Source organism: Vombatus ursinus, unplaced genomic scaffold, assembly GCF_900497805.2.
Source record: "Vombatus ursinus unplaced genomic scaffold, bare-nosed wombat genome assembly UNPS02013950.1, whole genome shotgun sequence".
NCBI classification, from domain to species: Eukaryota; Metazoa; Chordata; class Mammalia; order Diprotodontia; family Vombatidae; genus Vombatus; species Vombatus ursinus.
This window is the reverse complement of record NW_020953728.1, coordinates 1,395,737-1,419,035: the sequence shown is the minus strand read 5'-3', so window position 1 is coordinate 1,419,035 and position 23,299 is coordinate 1,395,737. Positions and strand designations below refer to the sequence as shown.

At 33.5% G+C, this 23,299-nt stretch overlaps 1 protein-coding gene across 1 annotated transcript in view; it reads left to right on the top strand.

Moving 5' to 3' along the window:
• Window positions 1–20,672, top strand: part of TWF1 (twinfilin actin binding protein 1) — a 29,632-nt gene extending 8,960 nt beyond the window's left edge. The window contains exons 3-9 of the mRNA XM_027858968.1: window positions 2,232–2,410; window positions 3,384–3,479; window positions 10,519–10,623; window positions 12,262–12,387; window positions 12,763–12,913; window positions 13,077–13,198; window positions 17,167–20,672. Coding sequence (XP_027714769.1) covers window positions 2,232–2,410; window positions 3,384–3,479; window positions 10,519–10,623; window positions 12,262–12,387; window positions 12,763–12,913; window positions 13,077–13,198; window positions 17,167–17,337 — 950 coding nt within the window. The 3' untranslated portion in view covers window positions 17,338–20,672. The remainder of the gene's footprint in view (window positions 1–2,231; window positions 2,411–3,383; window positions 3,480–10,518; window positions 10,624–12,261; window positions 12,388–12,762; window positions 12,914–13,076; window positions 13,199–17,166) is intronic.
• The last annotated feature ends 2,627 nt before the right edge of the window (window positions 20,673–23,299 follow it).

Here is a 23,299-nt window from a genome sequence, read left to right as displayed (position 1 = left end):
TAGGGTGTGTCCAGTGCACATGCTACAACTTCTTGGAGCCACAGGTGAGAGTAGAGTGACAGGTGGACACCAAAGGTGAATGAACATTCCTGGAGTTGGCTCAGGAAGCGCTCACACCAAAGGTGCTAATCTTCCCTGAACACCCCATACATTCGTTATAAACATCAGATAAGGTATGAAACAAGTAGACATATACTTAACTGTGATAGAAGAGACCTGGGACAGATTCCAAGTTAGAGGGTTTTCTGTGAATGGTGAAATCTCTGTGATCTTGTCCACTTATGATGTGTACTGTTTGCATCAAGCCTTGGAATATTATATAACTTCCTGGATGAGATCCATATAATAACTCATGTTGCCTTACGTAGGAAAAGCTAAGTGGATGAAGAACATCTGTTGCCAAGAGTATGGCATGCAGTAGATTGGACAACTTATAGATAAGTCAGCCCATCCGTGTGTATACATACATGTCTGGAACAGCTAATGTAAATGGACAATGAGGCCCAGAATTAAACAGGAGGAGAAAAGTGGGCTAGATTACCTTCAGGAAATGACAGAGCTTTTTTAATGACCCCAGACTTCTCTCAGAATTCAGATCCCATCTTTAAATTCTGTTGCTGGCTAGGAATCATGAAATAGTTGTAAACTATTGAATTCTGCTTTTAATTATCTAAATCTGATTTAATTACATTGTGAACTGTCTTAATTTTTGATTCAGCAATAGCCTCTCATTCCCCTTAAAATAATCTTGGCTGCCTTTCCCTGCATTATCTGTTTTGTGGGTAGTAACTGTAAGTTAATTTTGAAACTGGGAATAGAGATAGCAATTAGACTTGTGTTTTCATTATGATAGAGAACCTTCTGGTGAAGAAACTCAATCAGTGCAGGTTGGCACCTTCTCTGCAAATTAATAGTCTTAGAGTTGTCTCGAACATTGAAAGGCTACATAAATTGCCTAGTGTGTGTCAGAGATGAGACTTAAACTCAGGTTTTCCAAGCTTTTGAGGCTATCTTTCCGCTCAACTCTGGCTCAAGGAAAGCTTAATTAGAAAGATAATTATTTCGGAAAAAACTGATGTATCCGAAACCAAAAGAAAATAAAAGTTTTATTTGCATAATTTACTATTTGGCATTCTAATTATTACTGTTTCCCTTTATTAGAACACTTTATTTAAGTAATTGATTCTGCTGTCGTACTACCTTTTTTGTGCAGCTCATTTTTTCCAGAAACTTTAAAAGTAAAACATGCTGATTAGAGTAAGGTAGAAAGATCTTCCCAATTACTGAGTAATTACATGAAATTTGAGGTATTGAGTAGTTTAATTAAAATAACTTAGTGACTGGGGAAGTTATCAGATACTCTTGAGTGCTAGTTCAGTACCACTAGATTTTTATTTTTCAGGGTACTTTTTTTTTTAACATTTTTGACAAAAAATTATTTTTAATGCATATACATCTTATTTGTGTTCTGTGTGACTAGTCAGAGGATTATTTGTACATATTCTTTGTCAATCTCCCTGGGGCTTGTAAAAAAAAAATTATTACCTAGTATTATAAATAGGATCCTTGGTCCTCCCTAGATTCTAAATTAATGAGAAACTAATTGTTAACACAAGTTTTATTAGCCCCAGTTTCTTAAACTTTGTTTAAACTATTTAATTATTTTATGAACTTTGTACAGCACAAGATTTTTGAATTTTTAAAATTAATTTCATTTAGAAAAGTATTGTCAGTTTAGAAGTATATTTTAGTCATCATTGTGTTAAATGATCATGATTTTTCCCATTTAGGAATTTAAACTAAGAATATTTGCAGTTTTATGTTTTTTAATGAACTGTATTAGTGAAGATAATTCTTTTCATATAAAAAATGCATGTTTGATTAAAGACTAAAACAATGTTTTATGATGTTCCATCTTTACCTTTTCTTCATCACTTGTGAAATTATTGGTCATGTGTCCAAGATGAATGGTAAAGAGTGTTTTAATTTATAAAATAACATCTTGACTTTCCTTCTTATTGTGTGACTCCATAAAAGGTAATTTCAGGAAATGTACTTTTAATTGATAACATATTTCTAATTAGAATATCTACATTTTTCTTTTTCTCCTATTTTTCAGTATATAGAGTTGAATATAAGATCTTATAAGCTTATATTAGTAAATTTGCAATACAACTCTTCCTGTTACTTAGAACTTCAGAGTCAGTGAATGCATTTATTTTTCTTCACAGAGCAACTTGTGGTTGGATCTTATAGTCAGCCTGCAGAGACATGGGATAAAGACTATGATTCTTTTGTTTTACCACTACTAGAAGAGAAACAACCATGCTACATATTATACAGATTAGATTCTCAGAATGCACAAGGATATGAGTGGATCTTCATTGCATGGTCTCCAGACTATTCTCACGTAAGTGATTTTTATTAATACTGAAAAGAACTATCTCCTAGATATTTAGTGCTTTACCCTACATTAAGAAAAGCTGGAAAGAAATACTAATACCTGTAAGGGGAAAAAGAGAGAAATAAAAACTTTTGACTCTCATAGTGCTGATTTAGGCATATTGTAATTAGAAACAATCCAGCCCTTGAAATCAGTATGACTATTCATTCAAAATCTTAAAGTGTGTGGGGATTAGGAATAAATTCATAGGACCTGTTATAAAACAGAAAAATGCTTTTAACATTTTGATAATATAAAGAACATTTAAATGTAGTAGTTGCAAAGATTGAATATAAGGTAAATATACTTTTTGCTGGTGTTAGATTTATCTTTGAAAAAACTGATTTCTTGATTACCTAAATAGAATATAAAGTAAAATCACTATGAAATGCAAATTTTTTTAGACCCATTCTTTCATAAGGAGGACAGGAGGATTGTTGGGGATTTTTCCCTTTGATCCAGACAAATACCTTTTTCAAAGGGTCATTATTCTTTAAATCCCCAGCATCAAAGTCAGAAAAGAAAATTAGATTTGATTTAATGTTGCCAATTTATGAAGTTGTTTCTACCTCCTGGCAGGTGGTTAAGCTTAGTAGTATAGGGTAGACTATAATAGGGGTTTTTGTTTGTTTAAGATAATGTATGCTCTTTTTTAAAGTGAAAGATGAATGCTATTTCAACCATCTGCCCTTACCCCTTAAAATAGTTTTTTCATTTTGAATTTATCATCTTAGTTCATAAATTGAGAGAATTACATATAGATTGAGAATTTTATTATACTTAGAATTATATATTTTATGTAATTATCACTTTAAAAATTATTTCTGTTGAAAATTGAAATAATTATGATTAAGGGTTTTAGTAATTTCAGAGAGTATTTCCATTTGTAATTTGATGTCATCTATAGAATTCCTAATAAATTCTCATAAAACCTTAACAGGTTCGTCAAAAAATGTTATATGCAGCAACCAGAGCAACTTTGAAAAAGGAGTTTGGAGGTGGTCATATTAAAGATGAATTATTTGGGACAATGAAGGTACAAAATTTATTTTAAATTGAATGTGGTCTTTTGTAATTTTAAAGAATTACAGACATATTCTTAGGTTATAGTAAGTAATTACATGAATCTAGATTCATAAATCTTAGCTCTTCACTGGATTCTAAAATGAGGTCATGAACATAAAATAGGACTTTTAAAAAAATATGGTATTTCCTTTCGTGATAAACTGTTTGAAATTATATTACAATTTGAATAAAGAGAAAATGAATGTTTTAGTTTATATCTATTTTAGATTTACAAAATTTGTTTCTAACATGTAGGTGCCTGCTTGCTTATTTAAAGTCAGGTAAAACTAGAACAGTTGAATTATTCTTTTAGGATCTGTTGAAATTTTCTCCTTTTGTTGCTTTGTAGATGAGGGACTGCTAGAAAGCTACAGTAAGTGTAAAATGCTGAAAGGTAAAAAAAGTGGTCTTTATCACTTACAGTTTTGTTTTAGAAGCTAAGCTATTTTTTTTTTAGCCAATAAAACTAAGAATGGAGAATTTCCACTGTCACAAAGACTTTAAAATAAAATTACTATGAATTTTAACATCAACAAACAAGAATTTCACTATACAAAGGACAGAAAAGAGGACTTTTTTAAAATGTATATTAAATTTAACATGAATTACAAAGCTTTCCCTGATTGTGTCTAATTCGCAACTTCCCTCTGCTCCCTTCTGTTTTTTTAAATGTTTTATTGTTACTTTTTTTTATCCTTATCCTTTTCCCTCTCCCTTAACATTCCCCCCTCCACCACACCCAAACCAGAGGTGGGGAACATGGGGCCTCGGGCCACACGTGGCCCTCAAGTCCAGCCCTTTGACTGAATCCAAACTTCACAGAACAAATCCCCTTAATAAAAGGATTTGTTCCATAAAACTTGGACTCAGTAAAAAGGCTGCACCCAAGGACCTAGAAGACCACATGTAACCTCACGGCCACTGGTTCCCTATCCCTGCCCCAAGCCTTTCCATGTAACAGATAACTAGTCAAGCAAAGAAAGTCAACATGTTGGATATGTCTGAAAACATATATCTCATCCAGCACCTTTAGTCCATCACCTCTTCACTAAAAGGGAGAAAATATATTTCATTAGTCTTCTGAAATCATGGTTGATCATAGTTCTTAAGTCTCAGAGTTTTCAGTTATATAGTTTTATAGATATATAGTTATATAGTTTTATAAATTACCATATTCCCATTTTATCATTTTTGCAAGTCTGATGGGTATAAGGTAGAACCTCAGTTATTTTAATTTGCATATCTCTTATTAGTAATGCAAAGTTTTAAGAAATGTTCATGGCAGCTTAAAGAAGAAACAACATGTGTGGTAGAGAGGAAGTGTTTTGGAATTTTTTTACATTCTCTATATTTCAGAACTCAGTGAATTTCAGGAAGCAACATGATCTAGTGTAGAAAATACATGGTTGACTTGGAATCTAATCCTGTAAGTCATTTGATGTCTCCACTTTCTTACCATCAACTCTTTTTTTATTCTTTTGTAATCTGGCTTTTATCTCTATCACTCTACTGAAATTACTTTCTCAAAGGCAACTTGCAGTTTCTAATAACCTCTTTTTCAGCCTTCTTAATCTCTCTTCAGCTTTTGCTAATGTTCATTATTCCCTCTGTTTCCTCCCTACTTTATACTCTGGGTATTCTTTGTTTCAGAAAAACAACACTGTTCTGTTTCTTTTTTATGGCTTCTTCACTGGCTTTTCTTTCTGATTCATTAAAGTGAATGTGTTGCACAAAGTTCTTTTCTTTCCTTTCTACACTCTTGACAATCTTAGCTCTGCAGGTCACTCGCAATCTTTGTCTTTAGACTCCTCTCTCAAATTCCAGACCTACATTTTCAATGGCCTATTGTGTATCTGCATGTGAATATTCCACAGGCAACTAGAACTTAACACATCTAAAAGTTCTCTTTCCTCTAAAACATCCTTTGGAAAACTGTCAGTATAATCACCATTTGTCCAGATTTTAAAACTGGCAGCTATGGGATGTAACGGGTAGAGTCCTGGGCTTGGAATCTGAAAGTCCTTAGTTCAGATTTGACATCAAACACAGCTCTGTGATCCCAGACAAGTCACTTACTCTCTGTCAGCCTTAGTTTCTTCATCTGTAAAATAGGGATAATAATAATAACAACACCTACTTTCCAGGGTTGTGAATTAAATCAGATAATATTTGTAAAGCTCTTGCCCAGTGCTGGACACAGAATAGGCATTTAATAAATAATTGTTAAATGTAAATCTTATGTAAATTTAAAACTTTTTTATCTTTAGTTCTTTCTCCCCACTTTTCCATATCTAAAGAGTTATAAAATCCTGATTATTCTCCCTGTGCAGTATCTCAGACCTCTTGTTTCTTTCCTACCTTCAGTGCTTCACCCTTGTTCCTATCTACCTGGGCTTTTGGAGTTGACTTAAGCCATCATTTCTAATCTGTTCTGTCTGTTGATTATTTTTTTTTTTATATTGGTCTGTAATGGGTGTATTTTTTATTTCTGCTTTTTTTGTATTTGTTTATAATTTCTCTGTGCTTCAGTACATGGTTTATGTTTGTAAAGGTACCAGATTATGTTAAAGTAATATGTATTCTTTAATGTTTCCGTTCAGAAGATGCCACAAATCTATCAGATATAGCTTTAACACACTTTAGTTCTATATTTTCCTTTTTGTTTATCTTTGTTAAATTTGTTTAGCTCTGAGAGAAGAATATTAAACTTTCTGATGGTTAACTTTTCATTTACAAATTTGGTTCTTATTCTATTTGGTATATTTATCTTTAATATTTATGCTGATTCGTTTTTTGATACCTTTAAGCATAATATAGTTTCTTTGTAGTTTTGCTCTGATATTTAAATCCCTCCTCTAATACTCACTACCTGTGTGATTTTAACCAACTCATTTAACTATGCCTTAGTTTGCGCATTTGAGGGGATGGCAATAGATGTTTTCTAAGGTTCCTTCTGGTTGTAGATTTCTGATTGAGTGATATCACTGTGCTGTGCTCCTACAAAAACAATTGAAGATCTCATTTGTTTTTTGTTTTATTAAATCACCTATTAAAGAGGTAAATTTTGTCTTGGCCTCTCTGGATGTCAATTTTTTTTTTAAGCTGTGTTTCTTATATACATCAGATTATTGGATTTTTATCTTTTTTTCTTTATTTTAAATTTTCTTTTTTATTATGAACTTAGTAAATATCCACAACTATGACATTTCACTATACAAAGGATGGAATTGTGGATGAAACTGTGAAAATTTGTTAGGTATGTTTTTCCCTCACTATGTATTTAACATAGCAATTCCACCCTATTTGTTAGTATCCCCTACAAAAAAATAAAAAAAATAAAAATAAACTTCTGTTGTCCTCTGTTTATTTTTATGTTTTCTTTTTTCCTCTTTTAATATAACTTTCACTGCCTTCCATTTCCACCTTATATCTTCCCCCTCAAAAAAAAAAAAAGCCAGCTCTTGTAACAAATAATATTGTCACAAAAAACAAATCCATACATCGTATGATTCTGAGAATATATGTCTGATTCTGTACCTCAAGTCATTCTCTGCTAAGAGGAGAAAAATGAGTTGTCATTGTCTTCTGGAGTTATAATTAGCCACTGTTTTTATCATAGTTCTGAAGTCTTTCACAGTTGTCTTCCTTTACAACATTGTTATTGTGTAAATCATTTTCCTGGTTCTTTATCAGTTCATAGTGGCTGGCTTTTACTGAAACTATCTCTTTTGTCATTTCTTATTGTGCAATGATGTTCCATTACATTTATATACCATAATTTATTTGGCTGTTTCCCAGTTGTTACGCACCTGCTTTGTTTCCAGTTTTCTGCTACTACAAAAAGTGCTGCTATGAATATTTTTGCACATGTAGGTTCTTTTCCTCTTTGATCTCTTTGGTGGGATATAAGCTTAGGAATGACATTGCTGGGTCAAAGAGTATCCACAGATTAGTGGTGTTAATTAAAGTGCAAAACTATTTTCCAGAATGATAGGACAACTCTCCCAGTAGTTCATTAGTGTGCCTGTTTTTCCATAGCTCCTTCACCAATTTTAATTTTCTGTTTTTTTTCATTTTTTGCCAAAGTGATGGGTATGAAGTAGAACTTTAGAATTTTTGTTTTAGTTTTAATTTATCTTATTATTGATGATTTGGAACATTTTTTCATGTTTTTTTAGTAGCTTTCCTTTCTTATTTTGAGAATTCCCTGTTCATGTCTTTGACCATTTAAATGTTAGAGAACAGCCCTTGTTTTTATTTATTAGTATTGATTCCCTAATTATCTTTTCTTTCAGGCCATTATGAGAAAAACTTGCTACAAGAACTTTTCCCCAGTTAACAAGTTTCCTTTCTTCCCTTCTAAATTCATTTATTTTATGTAAAACTTCTTCAATTTTATGTAATCAAAATTTCCCATTTTATCTCCTAAAATATTTTGTTTCATCAAGAAGACATATTTGTATATATATGTGTGTATGTGTATATATATATATACACACACACACACAAACATATGCATATGTGTGTATGTGTGTGCATGTACGTGTGTGAAAGATTTCTCTTTCATATACCTACACATATATGTAAAAGGTCTCTCTCCTTCACCGTTTCCCAAAATTGTTTATGTTAAGACATTTTATATTTATCTCACATATCCATTTGGAGCTTATTATGTTATGTTGTGTGAAATGTTAGTCCAAACCTGTTTTTAATATTTCTTCATAGGGTCATTGAATCTTGTTTGCTTCATTATATTTTCCAGGGAGTGTAAGGTTTTAACATCTTTTTTTCCAAGCTATTCTCTCACTCCTGGACTTGCTTGTTCTTTTATAAACCTAATGGAAGTAGCTTTTCTGGAATAACAACTTTGAGTTCCCTCTTTTGTCCTATTTGTTTGTTACTCCATTTTTATATCTCACCCACATTCTCCTTTCCTTTTGTGAATTTTTAAATTTTGTTTTGTGTTAGTGCTTTTTTCTGAGCTTAGATATGGATTTGAGTTAGAAATATTAGTTTCTGAAGTATTGTATAGTGGGAATCATTTTTTTTTTCTCAAGTCCTTAACCATGAACAGTCATGACTCCAATGGCCAAATTACCATTTCTGGTTTTATGTTTCTATTGCTCTGGGTGCAGCTTGCTCCCAGGGACCCATTCATCTTGTCCCCAGCAGATCTGCTATGTGATGGTGGTTTTCTACTATTCCCATCCACCACCCCACCTAAGCTTCCCAACCCCACTCCATGAAACTGAATATAAGGCTCTTATCATAGATCTATTATAGACATACTACTTTCCCCTCCACCTCCCATGTGAACATTCTTTAATAGCACACCTTTGTTTACCAATCCCAATTTGTCCCTCCATTGCTTTTATCCTTTCCTCCCTCAAGGGGATTGCCTCATGCCTCTTTTGCTGAAGTTCTACCATTTTATTATTGATTAGGCTCTGCTTTGTAGGATAGGTTATTTTGAGTTGTAGTTTGAGCTTTTCTTTTTTTGTTTGCTTAATATATTATGACCTTTTTGAAGTTTTACTTATTTTTTCTTATATGAATTTGACTATTGGTCTCTGCCTGGGAATTATGCTTATTCTTGTACCTTTTATTGTTTTCAGCCTTTTTCTTTTATTCTCAGGAGCTTATTTGTTTCTGGCTTCTCTTTTTACTTTGAGGCATCTTCTCCCTTCTACTGCTGCCATAGATCCCTGAAATTGAGCATCCTCAGCTTCATTGGTTTGGAGGAATGTGGCGTCCTGGATAGGTCCCTATTTGCAGTAAACTCCATGATCATAGAGGACTGACCTTAGCTGGGTTTCTAATCCTTTTTCCGTTGGGCAGAGAATCCCCCTTCCTTTTGCGTCCTCTCTGCTACCATCTTTGACACCCTTTCTCATTTCTCTGTATTCTTCTTCCCCTCTGTCCTCTCCCACCTTACGTGTACCTTTCCTTCCTGTGTCTGGGCAGAATCAGTGTCTGTTGGGTGGTAGGTGGGATTCAGAATGAGTTACTGTCATGGTAGAACTAGGTAGGAACTTTCTACACCTTGACCCTCAAACACAAGGCTTATAGGTTGTTTGAGCTTGCTGTACCTGGCAGGCTGGGGGTATAAAAAGTAGGAGCTCTGAAATATTTTAGCTACCCAAATTAATTTCATAAGACTTTTACTTTGTGTGGTGTTTCTACTTTATTTTATGGATTTAGCTTTAATTACTCTTCATCTAGTGCATTTTCTTTCTTTTGAGGTTGTTGAGTTGTATATGGAAAACAACTATTCTTCCATCTTCCTGATGACATAATACCGTCTAACCTATTTTCAGTCCCTTCCAGTATATCACAGTGCTGTTAGATTAATCTTCCTTATGCATAGCTCTTATCATGTCACTCAGATTCTGCTCTGAACCCCACAATTCCCTATTTCCTCTCATATCAAGTGGAAACTCCTTTGCACGATATTTTAATGCAATTATTTATTATTTTCTATTATAGTTGGTTATTTGTAAATGTGTCTTATACTTACTTTCTACATAATTTCCATGAGGTCAAGGATGTTTCTTATCTAAACTTTTTATCTTCATCCAAGCATAGTCTGAAAATAGCAGATGATTTACTTTTTTTTTTTTTAATTAAATTAGATTGGCTGTAACAGCCCAAATGAACAGGCAAATGAAATTATCAAAATGTAAAATGTAAAAATGGGCTCACTGGCAACACTTGCATATAGGGTGACAGAAAAGGGGGCCAAAAAGATGTAATTTTAATTATTAACAGAATAAAGCTATCCTTGAAATTATTCTCATAGATAGACTCTTTTCATTAGAAATGGAAGGAAATTTAGAAGTCACTCAGTCCAGGCTTCTCATTCTACTGTTGTCTATAAAATTTACAATAAAGCTAAATTGAATATTTATATCTTCTAGGGTAACTTTGAGGTAGATTTTCTTTGTGTCATAAAATATTTTAGAACAAATTTTATTTTTTAAGTAGTATTGGCACCTGATTTCTGTTTGCAGGAAGATGTTTCACTGAGTGGATATAGAAAATATCTGATATCTCAGTCCTCTCCAGCCCCACTGACTGCAGCTGAGGAAGAATTACGGCAGATTAAAATTAATGAGGTATGATAGCCACTTTGAAGGTTTTAATGTTTGGAAATTTTGTTTTCTTGTCAGTGGAAGTTGATAGATTTGATATCCCTAACAAGAAAAATGGAGTAGCTTGTTGTCTAATATACTTACTGTGCTTTGTTTTCATAATTATATTTGTCATTCATTGGGCATTACTTGAGAAGAAGGTTGAAGATGATTATGAAATCTTGATTTAACATGTGATGTTCATAAACTACTTTTGTCATTTGTTTTTAACATTTTTCTTTGAGAACCAAAAAAATGGTTGGAATTTACTTATTCTCTGTGTGTGTGTGTGTGTGTTTGTGTGACATGAGTAATACATATGTATATTTTTGTATATGTATTCTTGTTTCTTCTTTTAGAATGTAAGCTCCTTATGAATAGGGATTGTTTTATTCATTGCATTAGTTATCTCTAGCACAGTATCTGGCACATAATAGGTACTTAGTACTTCATTTTAAGAATTTCAATTAATAGTAATGACTATATAATGGCAATAAAATACAATTTATATAGGCTCTGTAAATGATATTTTGGGAAACTGCTAAAAGATAAAAATTTTTGATAATCGACTTTTTTACCAGTTGCATTAGCAATTGTGATTAATAGGCTAATGGATACCTTCTGAGACTTTTACATAAAAGATCCATTAATTGAACTGCCATTCTCATTATTTAGTCTATTGATAGAATAATAACTAGAGAAATCAATCTAGAAAAGTAGTTGATTCATGCTATTTATCCCTAGTGTCAATGATTTATGTTTATATGAAACTGTAGTTCTTTGTACAGCTGTTTCTCACATTGTGCTGACTTGTTCATGTGTGATAGTGTTTTGTTTTTTGCAATCAGAACCCAACATGTACCAAAGTATACACTTGCATATTATATAATATATTCATATCATGTAGAATTTACATTTCTTAAATTAAAATTTTCATTTGTTTTGTTTTTTCATACAAATGAGAATCTTGTTAGTTGTATATAGTTTTGATTCACTTATCAAAATGTAAAATGTTAAATGGGCCCGTATGGCTAAATTTTTTTCTTAAAATACCTGAACTCATTTCTTTTTATTAGAAATGAAAACACTAAGTTTAGAACTTCCACACTAGTGATAACTGTTCAGCTATTGTGGGTATTTGTATACTGTGTTGTATTCCCTTGAGTGCATGGTGTTTGTACTACATTTTGTGTCTGCCAGAACAAAGTGAAGCTTTATATTTAGTGTTATATGTAATGTTATATTGTTGAAACTCTTTAAGTTGTTAGTCCTTTTACTCTAACGAAGACAGTAGTAATGCATCAAGTGCTTAAGTAGTTTGATTTTCTAGTTCTGGTTATGTTGAAATCTGGCTTGAAAAACCAGATCCTTTGCCCTCATTTACTTTTCATGAAGATGTCTTTTATTTTGCATGATGACAAAGTAGTAGGATTTACAACAAAAATATAAAGGTGAATTTAATTCTGTAGGCTTATAGGATTAATTTTGAAGGCCCATGTGTTGTAGAGAAAAAGACAGTAGTATTTAACTTAATGTAAGTTAGATTTCTTTAACATCTATACAATTTGAATACATGATGCTAGAAATTTCATTTGTAATCTGGATCATTATATCACCTTTCAGGTCCAAACTGATGTTGGTGTGGACACTAAGCATCAAACACTACAAGGAGTAGCATTTCCCATTGCTGGAGAAGCTCTTCAAGCTTTGGAAAAATTGAATAACAGACAGCTCAACTATGTACAGTTGGTGAGAGAAATTGTACCATTTATTTCTAAATAAAATCAATTAAGTTAAATATAAAAAAAAGTTTATTTTGAAGCTATTACCCTTTCAGTAATAAAAAACTGACAATTAAATGGTGCTTCACATACATTAATTCTCTTAAACATCATGACAACTCTGTGAGGTAGTACTACAAAAGCTGTATTTCCATTTTAGAGATGAGGCATCTGAGGCTTAGAGAAGTTAAATAATTTGCCCATAGTTTAGCACTATCTGTTATAGCATACCTAGTACCGCGTAGAAGCTTGTTTAAATTTTATTTGTAAAATGTATAAATAAGTTTTTGGACTGAAGCTCTGTTTATGTGTTTAACAAGTATATGCTGTCTCTTATTGACAGGAAATAGATATAAAAAATGAAGTTATAATTTTGGCCAACACAACAAATACAGAGCTAAGAGACTTGCCAAAAAGGATTCCAAAGGATTCAGCACGTTATCATTTCTTTCTATATAAACATTCCCATGAAGGAGACTATTTGGAGTCTATAGGTATATTTGCTATATCTCTTCTCTTGCAATTTACCTTAGAATTTATCTGCTTAGTCATGTTTCAGTAAAGTATCCTTACTATTTTCTTGTTCACTGAGCTTTGTTATTTTGTTTTACTTTTGATATCATAGTTAGGTTTTCATATAATTATTTTATCTTACAGTTTTTATTTATTCAATGCCTGGGTATACATGCAGTATAAGAGAACGGATGCTTTATTCTAGCTGCAAGAGTCCTCTGCTAGAAATTGTAGCAAGAAAACTGCAGATAAATGTAATTAGAAAGGTAGGCATGCTTATTTTTTCCAGAGATTTCACATTCTGTGCTGTCTTCTGTTTTCTTCAAATTTCAGCTTATAATAATTTGTAAAGTTCTTCAAGATTTGCTTGATTTGAGAAATGACCTATTTCTTATAGTTCCTCATAGACCCCAAGGATCTCTACTGTCAGTACTACAGGTTACCTGGGGAAAACATTTGATACACAGTGACACAGAAGCAAATTGGTGGCCCACCTAGGGTGCACATTGTAGGCACTTAAAAAAAAAAAGATAGTTGACTTGATGACTCTAGCAGTATTAGTAGGGAACTCAAGACTCCCAAAATTACTTTTGGAATGGCAAAATTTAGCAGAAATTTTAAGTAAAGTGACCGTAACACTCCCAACTCTGCTAAGGTGTAAAAAAAAGGCAGTTTCTTAAATACCCTACTGCTTACAAACATACTCAAATCTCCCTGTTTAATAAAAACCCTTTTTTTAAAAAATAAAAATCTTACCTTATCATCCTTTCATGCTATCTTTCTATCTATTTTATCTTTCTATAGCTAAGCTCCTAGAGAAAACCATCTACAGGTATTGCTTCTACTTTTCTTCTCATTTATCAATCTCTTGCTAATTTGCTTTTGATCTTATCACTCAACTGAAACTGCTCCCTTCAAAGTTGTTTCTTAATTCCTAAATCCATTGTAGTTTTCTCCTAATCTTTCTTTAAATCTCTACCACATTTGACACTGTTGATCACCCTGTCTTCCTGGATAATTCCTGGATACTCTGCTCAGGCTTTTATGACACTGCTCTGTGGGATGTCCTCCTACGTGTCCGACTACTCCTCAGACTCCTTGCTGGATCGTCGTCATCATCATCATAATCCCACCTCCTGTTGAATATACAACAAGGCTCTACCCTCAGCCCTCTTACTATATAATCTGTTGGTGACCTCATCTGCTCACAAGAATAAGGTTACTGCTATGGCAGAGGACTCCCAGATATGTCCAGCCCTAGGCTTTTACCTGTACTCCAGTGCTATTACCAAGTGCTTATTGAACATTTCCAACTGGATGTCTCACAAGCATTTCAAACTCAGCATGTCCACAACATAACTCATTATTTTTCTCCAAAACCCACCTGTATTCTAAACTAAACTATTTCTCTTATGAATACCACCAAATTTCTAGTAGCTGAGGTTCATAACTTCAGTCATCTTCACAATTTCAGTCAATTCTTCCTTACCCCATATATTCATTTATTTAAATCTTGTTTTTTGATTTCACAACATCTCGTATCTTTCCCCTTCTCTCCACTCAGAGTTAGCATCCTAGTTCAGGCCTTAATCACCTCTCACCTGGATTCTTACAATACCCTCCTAATTTCTGCACCTTTACATAGGTTGTCCTCTCATGCCTGTAATGAACTTCCTCTTAAAAACCCTTCAGAGTTCACTTTAAGTGCTATTTCCTGTGTGAAGCCAAATGCAAGAATTGGACACTATTTGATCACCTTATGCCACTTCTTCCAGTTCTTAACCTCTGTACTTGGGTCCTCTTTTCCCTTTATACTGTCTTTCCTGGTGATCTCATTAGCTCCCATTGGTTTAGTTTCTGTGCAGATGAATCTCAGATCTATATATCCAATATAACAGATCAATTATTCTGGAGTTTAGCCCTACATTACCAACTGCCTTTTTGCCATATCAAACTGGGTAATCACTACAACCAAGAATCACCTACCCAGCAAAACTGAGTATAATCCTTCAGGGGAAAAAATGGTCATTCAGTGAAATAGAGGACTTTCAAGCATTCTTGATGAAAAGACCAGAGCTGAATAGAAAATTTGACTTTCAAATACAAGACTAAAGTGGAACATGAAGAGGTAAACAGGAAAGAGAAATCATAAGAGATGTATTAAGGTTGAATTATTTACATTCCTGCATGGAAAGATGGTATTTGTAACTTGCGAGACCTTTGTCAGTATTAGGGTAGTTGGAGGGAAAAAATTATATGTATGTGTATATAGATAGATAGAGGGCACAGGCTGAGTTGAAGATGAAGGGGTCATATCTGGAGAATAAAATTGAGGGGTGAGAGAGGATTATACTGGAAGAAGAAGAAAGGGAGAGGTGGAACAGGGTAAATTATCTCACAAAAAAAAACAAAAGACTCTTACAGAGGAGGGGAAACGGGGGAAGGTGAGAGGGAATGAGTGAATCTTATTCTTATAGGATTTGGTTTAAGGAGGGAATAACATACACACTCAATTAGGTATGGAAATCTGTTTTATCCTACAGGAAAACAGGGGAAGAAGGGACAAGAGAGCAGGGGAATGATAGAGAGGTGGGCAGATTGGGAAAGGGGGTAATCAGAAGCAAACACTTCTGAGGAGGGACAGGGTCAAAAGAAAGAAGAAAATAAATAAATTCCCTTAGGATTAAGGGAAATAGAGTTAGTTTTTCACAACATGACTACTATGGAAGTGTTTTGTATAACTGCACATGTATAACCTATAATTGAGTTGCTTGCCTTTTCAATGAAGGTGGGTGGGGAGGGAGGAAGGAAGAAAATTTGGAATCCAAAGTTTTAAAAAACACATGTTTAAAAAAAAATGTTTTCACATGCAACTAGGAAATAAGAAATACAGGGAATGGGGTGCAGAAATCTATACTGCCCTACAGGAAAATAGAAAGGGAAGGGGATAAGAGAAGGGGGGGGAGAGATAGAAGGGAGGGCAGACTAGGGGAAGGGATATTCAGAATGCATGCCATCTTGGGGTGGGGGAGGGGCGAGATGGGGTGAAAATTTGGAACTCAAAATCTTGTGGAAGTAAATGTTGAAATAAATTTTTAAAATTTTTAAAAATTTTAAAAAAAAGAAAAAAGAAAAAACTGGGTAATCACATAGACATCCAAATCTCTACTTGTGTGAAACAGAACTCATTTTCCCCTCACATCCTTTGTCTTCACAAACCTCCCTTTTTGAGGTATCCCCATATTCCCAGTCACTCAGGCTCTCAATGTCAGTGACTCTTTAATTTGTACTCATTCCATCAGTTATGATCTGTTGTGAGATCATTTTCCCCTTCACAGTATCTTCCATATACATCTCCCTACACACACAGCAGCCACAATGGTATGGACCCTGGTCACAGTCACTTCGTGCCTAGCTAGCCTTCTGGTTCTCCCTGCCTCAGCCTACTCCAGTCCCTCCTCTACCCAGCTGCCAAAGTGATTTTTCTAAAATGTAGGTTTGACCTCAATAAATCTCAGTGGCTCCCTGTTACTTTCAGGATCCTGAAATCCTATGTTTGGCATTTAAAGCTATTCATAACCTGTCCCATTCCTACATTTCCATTCTATTTGTACTTTACTCTCTTCCACGTACTATGATCCAGCTACACTAGTCTACTTTTTGTTCTTGGAACATGACCATCTCCTTTCTCTGTACCTTAGCACTGGCTGTCCTTCATTTCTGGAATACTTTTTCTCCTTCCCTCTGCCTCTTTTCTTAACTGGCTTCCTTCAAGACTGAGCTCAAATTTTACCTTCTTCAGAAAGCCTTTCACAGTCTCTCCAACTGCTAGTGCCTGTCTTCTGAGACTACATCTCATTTACTCTGTTTTACCTCCAGCACGTAGCACATTGCCAGGCATATACTAAACACTTGATAAATGCTTATTGACTGCCTGACTTTAAAAATCCTAATTTTCCAACCTATAAGCTAATTTTTGTATAGTATTAAAAGTATTAAAAAAGTATAAAACCATTTTCCAAATGGAAAGCTTATTTATACACAATCAGCTACTATTAACTAGTTTTTGGCTTTGGTTTTGTTTTTGGAATGTGCATAATTTTGTGTTTTTCTATTACAAAAATTAATTTCAGAAAACTAACATGATAGGTATACTGATAGTCATGTAGATTTCAAGTTTAAATGCTGTTTGATTCTAATTTTTCAGTATTACTAACCCTCTTTTACTTTATAGATTGAAATAGAAAATGGAGATGAACTAACTGCAGACTTCCTTTATGAAGAAGTACATCCAAAGCAACATGCACATAAGCAAAGTTTTGCTAAACCAAAAGGTCCTGCAGGAAAAAGAGGAATTAGAAGACTAATTAGGGGTCCAGCTGAAACTGAAGCCACTACTGAATGAAATCTTTTACATGCACTGGTAATACTAAGTATTACAAGACCAGCTTTTATAAAGTCTAGTTTTTAGTACCAGAGAATGTTAATCATTACATATGAATGTGGAATGTTCAGAAAAAAAATTTTTCAACAAGACAAACTTTAAAACAATTATTTTTGTTTTCAACTTAAAGCTATAAAAACATGGTAGTATTTCAGTTTTAGAACACTGAGTTACAAATCAACACTTAATTAGCATCACCCATTTTAGTGCTTAAAATTGCATACAATTTAGGTATTTTTAATGACATAAAGAAAAACCATTCTACTCCCACTCTCCCCCAAACATTCCCCTCAAAACAGGCTATACTTTTTTCCCCCACTAATTAGACATCCATTTGATTTCTCTTTAAACCTTTAAAGAGAGAGAGATAAGACAGGAAATATGTCTATTACTTAATGAATTTATTAAGTAAAAAGTTTTTTCCATTTTGAAAACATTGGTTTGTGCCTGATAGATGGAAATGTATTTATTCATTTTGGGGAGCAATATCAGCTCTTATAGAAATCTAAGATACATTCACGATCTTCTGAAATCTCTAATAGTTTGTGATTTATACTTGACTTTATTTTGTTAATATTATTGTTGCACCAGATTGACTTTGAAATTTTTAAATGATTTGATAAATCTTAGCAATGAAAGATTTCTTATTACATTTTTGAAATGTTAAGTTTAAATTTTTCTGGCAAAATTAAAATTGTTTTTTTCTCGAAGCTGATCAAGTTATTCTGTGCTACACAAGGGAGCCAAATGGTTAAAATTCATATTGAGTTTAAAGTCAATGTCATTAAGTCAAAGAAGACACAAATCATAAGATTAACTGAAACTTTGAAAAAGAACTTATATATAGTATTTGATTATTTTGAAATTATTGAACAAAGTGTTTTCTAATTTATTATCACAGTACTTGCACCTCTGAAGTTTGGCTTGAATATATTTGTTTGGCTCTATCTTGTTTAAGACTGATACATAATTATTAGCATTTTGCAGCTTCAATCTCTGGTAGAAATTTTGGACCTAATTTGGAAGGAGTTAATAACATTTTGTTGCATTTGATCTGTAAAAAAAAATTGCTACGACCTATAATTTTCAGTTGGTTTCAGCTGTTTTCTAAAAGAACTGAAGTGAGCCAAGATTTGTAATCTGCAGACATACACATTTCATAGTATACAGTGTGCAAAGCACTCTGTTTCTAGGGTTCTAAATTTTATTGCACAATTAACCATTTTTGCACATTTATTTTAGCGGTGACACCCAATACAGACATTTTAAGACAGTTGTAGGCTGACCAGCTGAATTCTTAAAAACCAAAAGGGTAGTCTATGTGGAGTTCTGTGTTTTTTTTTTTATAAGTAATAATTCACTTTGTAATATTTCACACTACGCACAGCAAAGATAAGTTTTAAATTTGTTTCACAAATAAAAATCTGTAGCTATTAATAAGACCTACACTGAGTTGATCAATAAACTCCACTTATCCTACATGAAAGTAAATGGATATTCTTGATTATGGTATAAATTTGTCTTAATTTTTTTGTTCTGATTGTTGAAAATTGAAAAATGTATATATTCTAGAACGTAACCATATGACTTTTAGTATGTTCAAGGTAGTATTTTACAAAATCCAAATTTTTAAAAATCTGATAAATTTATACAATATCAGAGAATTATATTAAGTACCTTTTATAGCTGAATAAAAACATTTTCTCTCTATGTTTTTACATATTTTTATGACCATTTTCTGTGGTACAATTTTTTTTAAAAATTTGTAAAAAAATCTCCTGTTTCTTTCCATTTGGCCCATTGTACATCAAGTTTTTGGACTTGCTGCAAGTCTGTGTGCATTATTAGGTTTTGATTTTTACAAAATTGCTTCACATCTTCATTTAGGTAACATTTTACTTTTGTAATTAAGAAACTGAAGTGAAGAGAGACAGAATATGTGAGAAACCATAAGTAAGTAAGAGAATATGTGAGCAGCCGTATGTGGAAAAAAGTTTAAATGCCTACTGTAGTTTTGGCAGATTAAATTTGAAACTTTTTTAGTAATACATTCTGGTTTGATTATGGTGAACTCTTAATCATCTAAGGATAGACAACATGAACCATTTCCTACTTCCTTGTCTTAATGTATTATGGTTGTTCCTGTGCCATGATTTTCTTTTGTTCCTGGAGCCATTTTACTTACCTGCTCATTTTTGCTTCTTTTTTCTTCATTTTGCAAATTTATCTATTTCACATATGATTTTTTTTTCATTTTTCATTCATACCATTACAAAAAGATATCAGGACTCTTATTTGAACCAATTAAATAGCAAAATGATTAAAATATTTTAAAATTTTCTGAACCAGCCTGAATTTATACCTTCTTTTTATTATCTGTTGCTTTAGGTAATAAAAGATTTCCCCTACTAATCCAAATTTTTTTATAATAAGTAAACAATAACAAAGTTAGCCCCTTAGAAGAACAGGGTGATTATTTAAAAGTGCCTCTTATAGGAATAATATATTTAAAAGTACCTCTTATAGGAATAATAATTAAGTGGGAGTAGAAGGACAAGTATGACAGTAGCAGAAAGGCAGTAGTTACCATGGTCCAAAGACATTTTCTGTAGCTGTTTTGGTTCCTTATCTGTTAGGAAAAGAATCATGTTCCTAGCTGAACATGTATCATATATGTGGCATATTTTACATAATTTATCCATAAGCAAAACTGGTAGAATTGCTTCCTCCCTTCCCAGTTCCACAGAATGATTTTTTTTAACTACATCTCTTTTGTGAAAAGATGGTCTGTTTGAGTGTGTCCAATAAAAAAACGGTTCTAGTCTTATTTAGTGTTTTAAAAGATGTAGGGGCCTGGGAGTTCACCTGATTTAAACTCCATTAAGAACGTGTGGGTCTAGACTTGGAGAAATATTACCTAAATTCTATGAATTAAAGAATATTAAAATCCTGTGAACTCAGTGTCAAGTCTTATAAAACAAATGAAAAGGGTATTTTGAATATTAAGCTTTTTAAAAAGATTTTAAAAGTTGTAAGATTTATTGTTGAAGTCGGTACTTTAAGTTAATTTGCATATTGCTCTACTTGTATTTGCACTTGTTTACCTATTTGAAATGTAAATTCCTTGTAGTTCAATTTTTCACATTAGTATATCCATTTCATAGGCCTAACATAGCATTGGGACAAAATAAATGTGTGTTGATTTATTTTATCAGTGTAGAGAAGGCTGGTGGAAATCAAACGATACAGGCCTGAAGGAAAATGCCTGATTTGGAATTATAGGTGTTTGGACTGCTTTCTGTTTTTCTATACTTGCTATTCATCTTATTTTTAGCCTTCAATACACCCTGTTGGAATATGAGTTTATCATGGGGTTTTGCTTTTACTTTCAATGGTTCTTCCATCCATTTAGAGACCATTTGCTAGCAAGTATAGACAGGATACTGATCAATTTTACAACCTTTAGGATTGGGCCCACCAACCTAAGAGAGGTAGCTAGAGATTTGCTAAAGGAATTGATATTCTGTGGCAGTGGGTGAGTGCTTTTTGAAGTGGCCTGCTCTCTCCTCTGGCCCCTGGGACTGCTACAGTGTCCCTTGACTGTCATCCCTTTTGACCCATTGCTCACTTTCCCAACCAGGGTGAATTGTCCCAAATTTGCCGTTTGTCTTGGGGATCCAGGATGTATGGAATGCCTTCAACCAGAAGAAAATCTGTGATAAAGGCAGCTCACAAGAGCCAAAAAGTAACTTGCCTTATCCCTCTCTGGTCCTTATTTTCTTTTGTCCTTCCTTTCCAAAGTACCTTCTGGTTTTATTGTTACACTCCTCTTCATCCTCATTGTTTTAGTGTAAAACAGGTTTAAGCAAAATGGATTGTACAGTAACTAACCCTATAAAGTTGGTCTTGAAACACCTGAGTATAAGTCTTAACTAGCTATGTGGCCTTGAGAAACTGACCCTCTCAATTATCTAAGGCAACTCCCTAAGACTATGAATTGCAAAACACTTGCTGACCGGTCTAAAAACAAAAACACCCCTAATTTTCCTGAGATTTTAGTCTTCATAATGGTGTGAAGTTGAATCTGGGTTCTTGGAACCCAGAAAAATACAAGCTCTACCAAGCTACAAAGATTTTGAGAACTGATTTGAGAATGATCTAGGTGTCTCTGGTCTGAAGACCAGTGTTTGGCCACCAGTTCCGTCACAAGGTGATAAATTTTTCAACTATAGTGTTCTTGAAGACCATCTAGTAAGTCTTATGGGCAGGGGGATTATTTCTGGGTTAAAAGGAATAACTTAACTGATGAAATGACAGGTCCTTTAAACTGCAGCACTTCTTAAACTGTGGGTCGAGGCCCCATACAGGATCACAACTCACAGTTCAAGAAGTGCTAACCGGGGTCACAAGTGGAAAAATTTTAAGGAGTCCTGCTTTAAAATACTGAAATATGACTAATAAATACCCCATTGGTTTAGTAGAATAAGTTCCAACATGAACCTGCCCTGCACCAGTTCTGCTCTATAGTAAACACAGAGCAAGCTAGACAAGGCTCCAGCAATATATAGGTACATATTTATATACACGTGTGTGTGTGTGTATGTATATATATATACACACATATATATTTAATAATAGTTTTTCCCCACTTACATGTAAAAACAATTTTTAACATTTTAAAAAATTGAGTTCCAAATTCTGTCCCTTAACCCTTAGATGGTAAGCAATCTGATGTAGATTATACATGTGCAATCATGTAAAACATGATTAGCATTTGTGGAAGATATAAGTCATTTTGTGAAAGAATTTTTCTTTAAATTGTTAAATAATTTTAAAATATGGAACAAATGTATTTTTCTCATCTATAAAATATGTTGCAAAGCACTCTTATAAATAAGAACAGAAAGAACTTCCAAAATTTGAAGCTTTCAAAATACATGTACTTTTCTGGTTTTGTCCTTTACATATGTGCTTTCAGAATAGACAGGATAGTTTAGTCAAACGTTAACATACCAAAATATGGTATACTCAGCTTAACTTTCATAATGCTGCTTGTTTAACTAAGTCTTATAACCATAACCTGATTTATCACTAGTCCCAAGGTTGCTGCTTAGCATTTATATTCCTAACTTAAGAAGTACTCTAGGGGTATATCAGAAAAATCTGAAACAAGTTTACTACCAGATTATTGTGTTCATAATCCCTCAAATAAACTTTATCATGCTATGACCAAAAACAAACATCATTTGGAGGATCTTGACATAGTTCAACACTGGGTCAGTGGTCTAAAAAGTGAGGACTATTGCCTCTTGGAAGATCATGGAATGAAAAAGTGGCCTGTGATTAACCAATCAGGGTGGAAATATTGGTTGTACCTAACTCTTCTGTGATAGCCAAGATGGCCAATCATGGGGCTTTTCTCCAACACAAGAATAACTTCTCTCAGGTTCACCCATCATCATTCCCATTGCTGTGTAAGCTCTAAACTCACCTTTGGCTGCTCAAGGAAATTATAACCCAGCAGCTGCACAGGTTCTGTTGGAAAAACATGACCTTCTTGCCTTCCAGATCATATCCTAGCTATGCCAAAAGGCCATCAGAGGACCCAGCTCTGCATTCTGGGCCCTGTCAGGTGAGTTAGTCTGATTGCCCCCCTTTTCATAACCTAGTATATGACCTAGTGCTGCAATCGGCTTCTCAGATCTCATTACATTATCTTTTTGACCAAATTCTATTTAAAATCCCTTTCTACCTATTTTCACTTTCATCCACCCCACATAAACAGGTAGTTGCCAAATCTTATTTGGTCTATCTCTTAAACCTGCCTTTCTCTCCATTCACGTATCCAATTCCTTAGTTCAGACCCTTACCTCCTTTTTACCTAGACTATTGCAATTGGGGCTATAGCTAGGTGGCAGGGTGA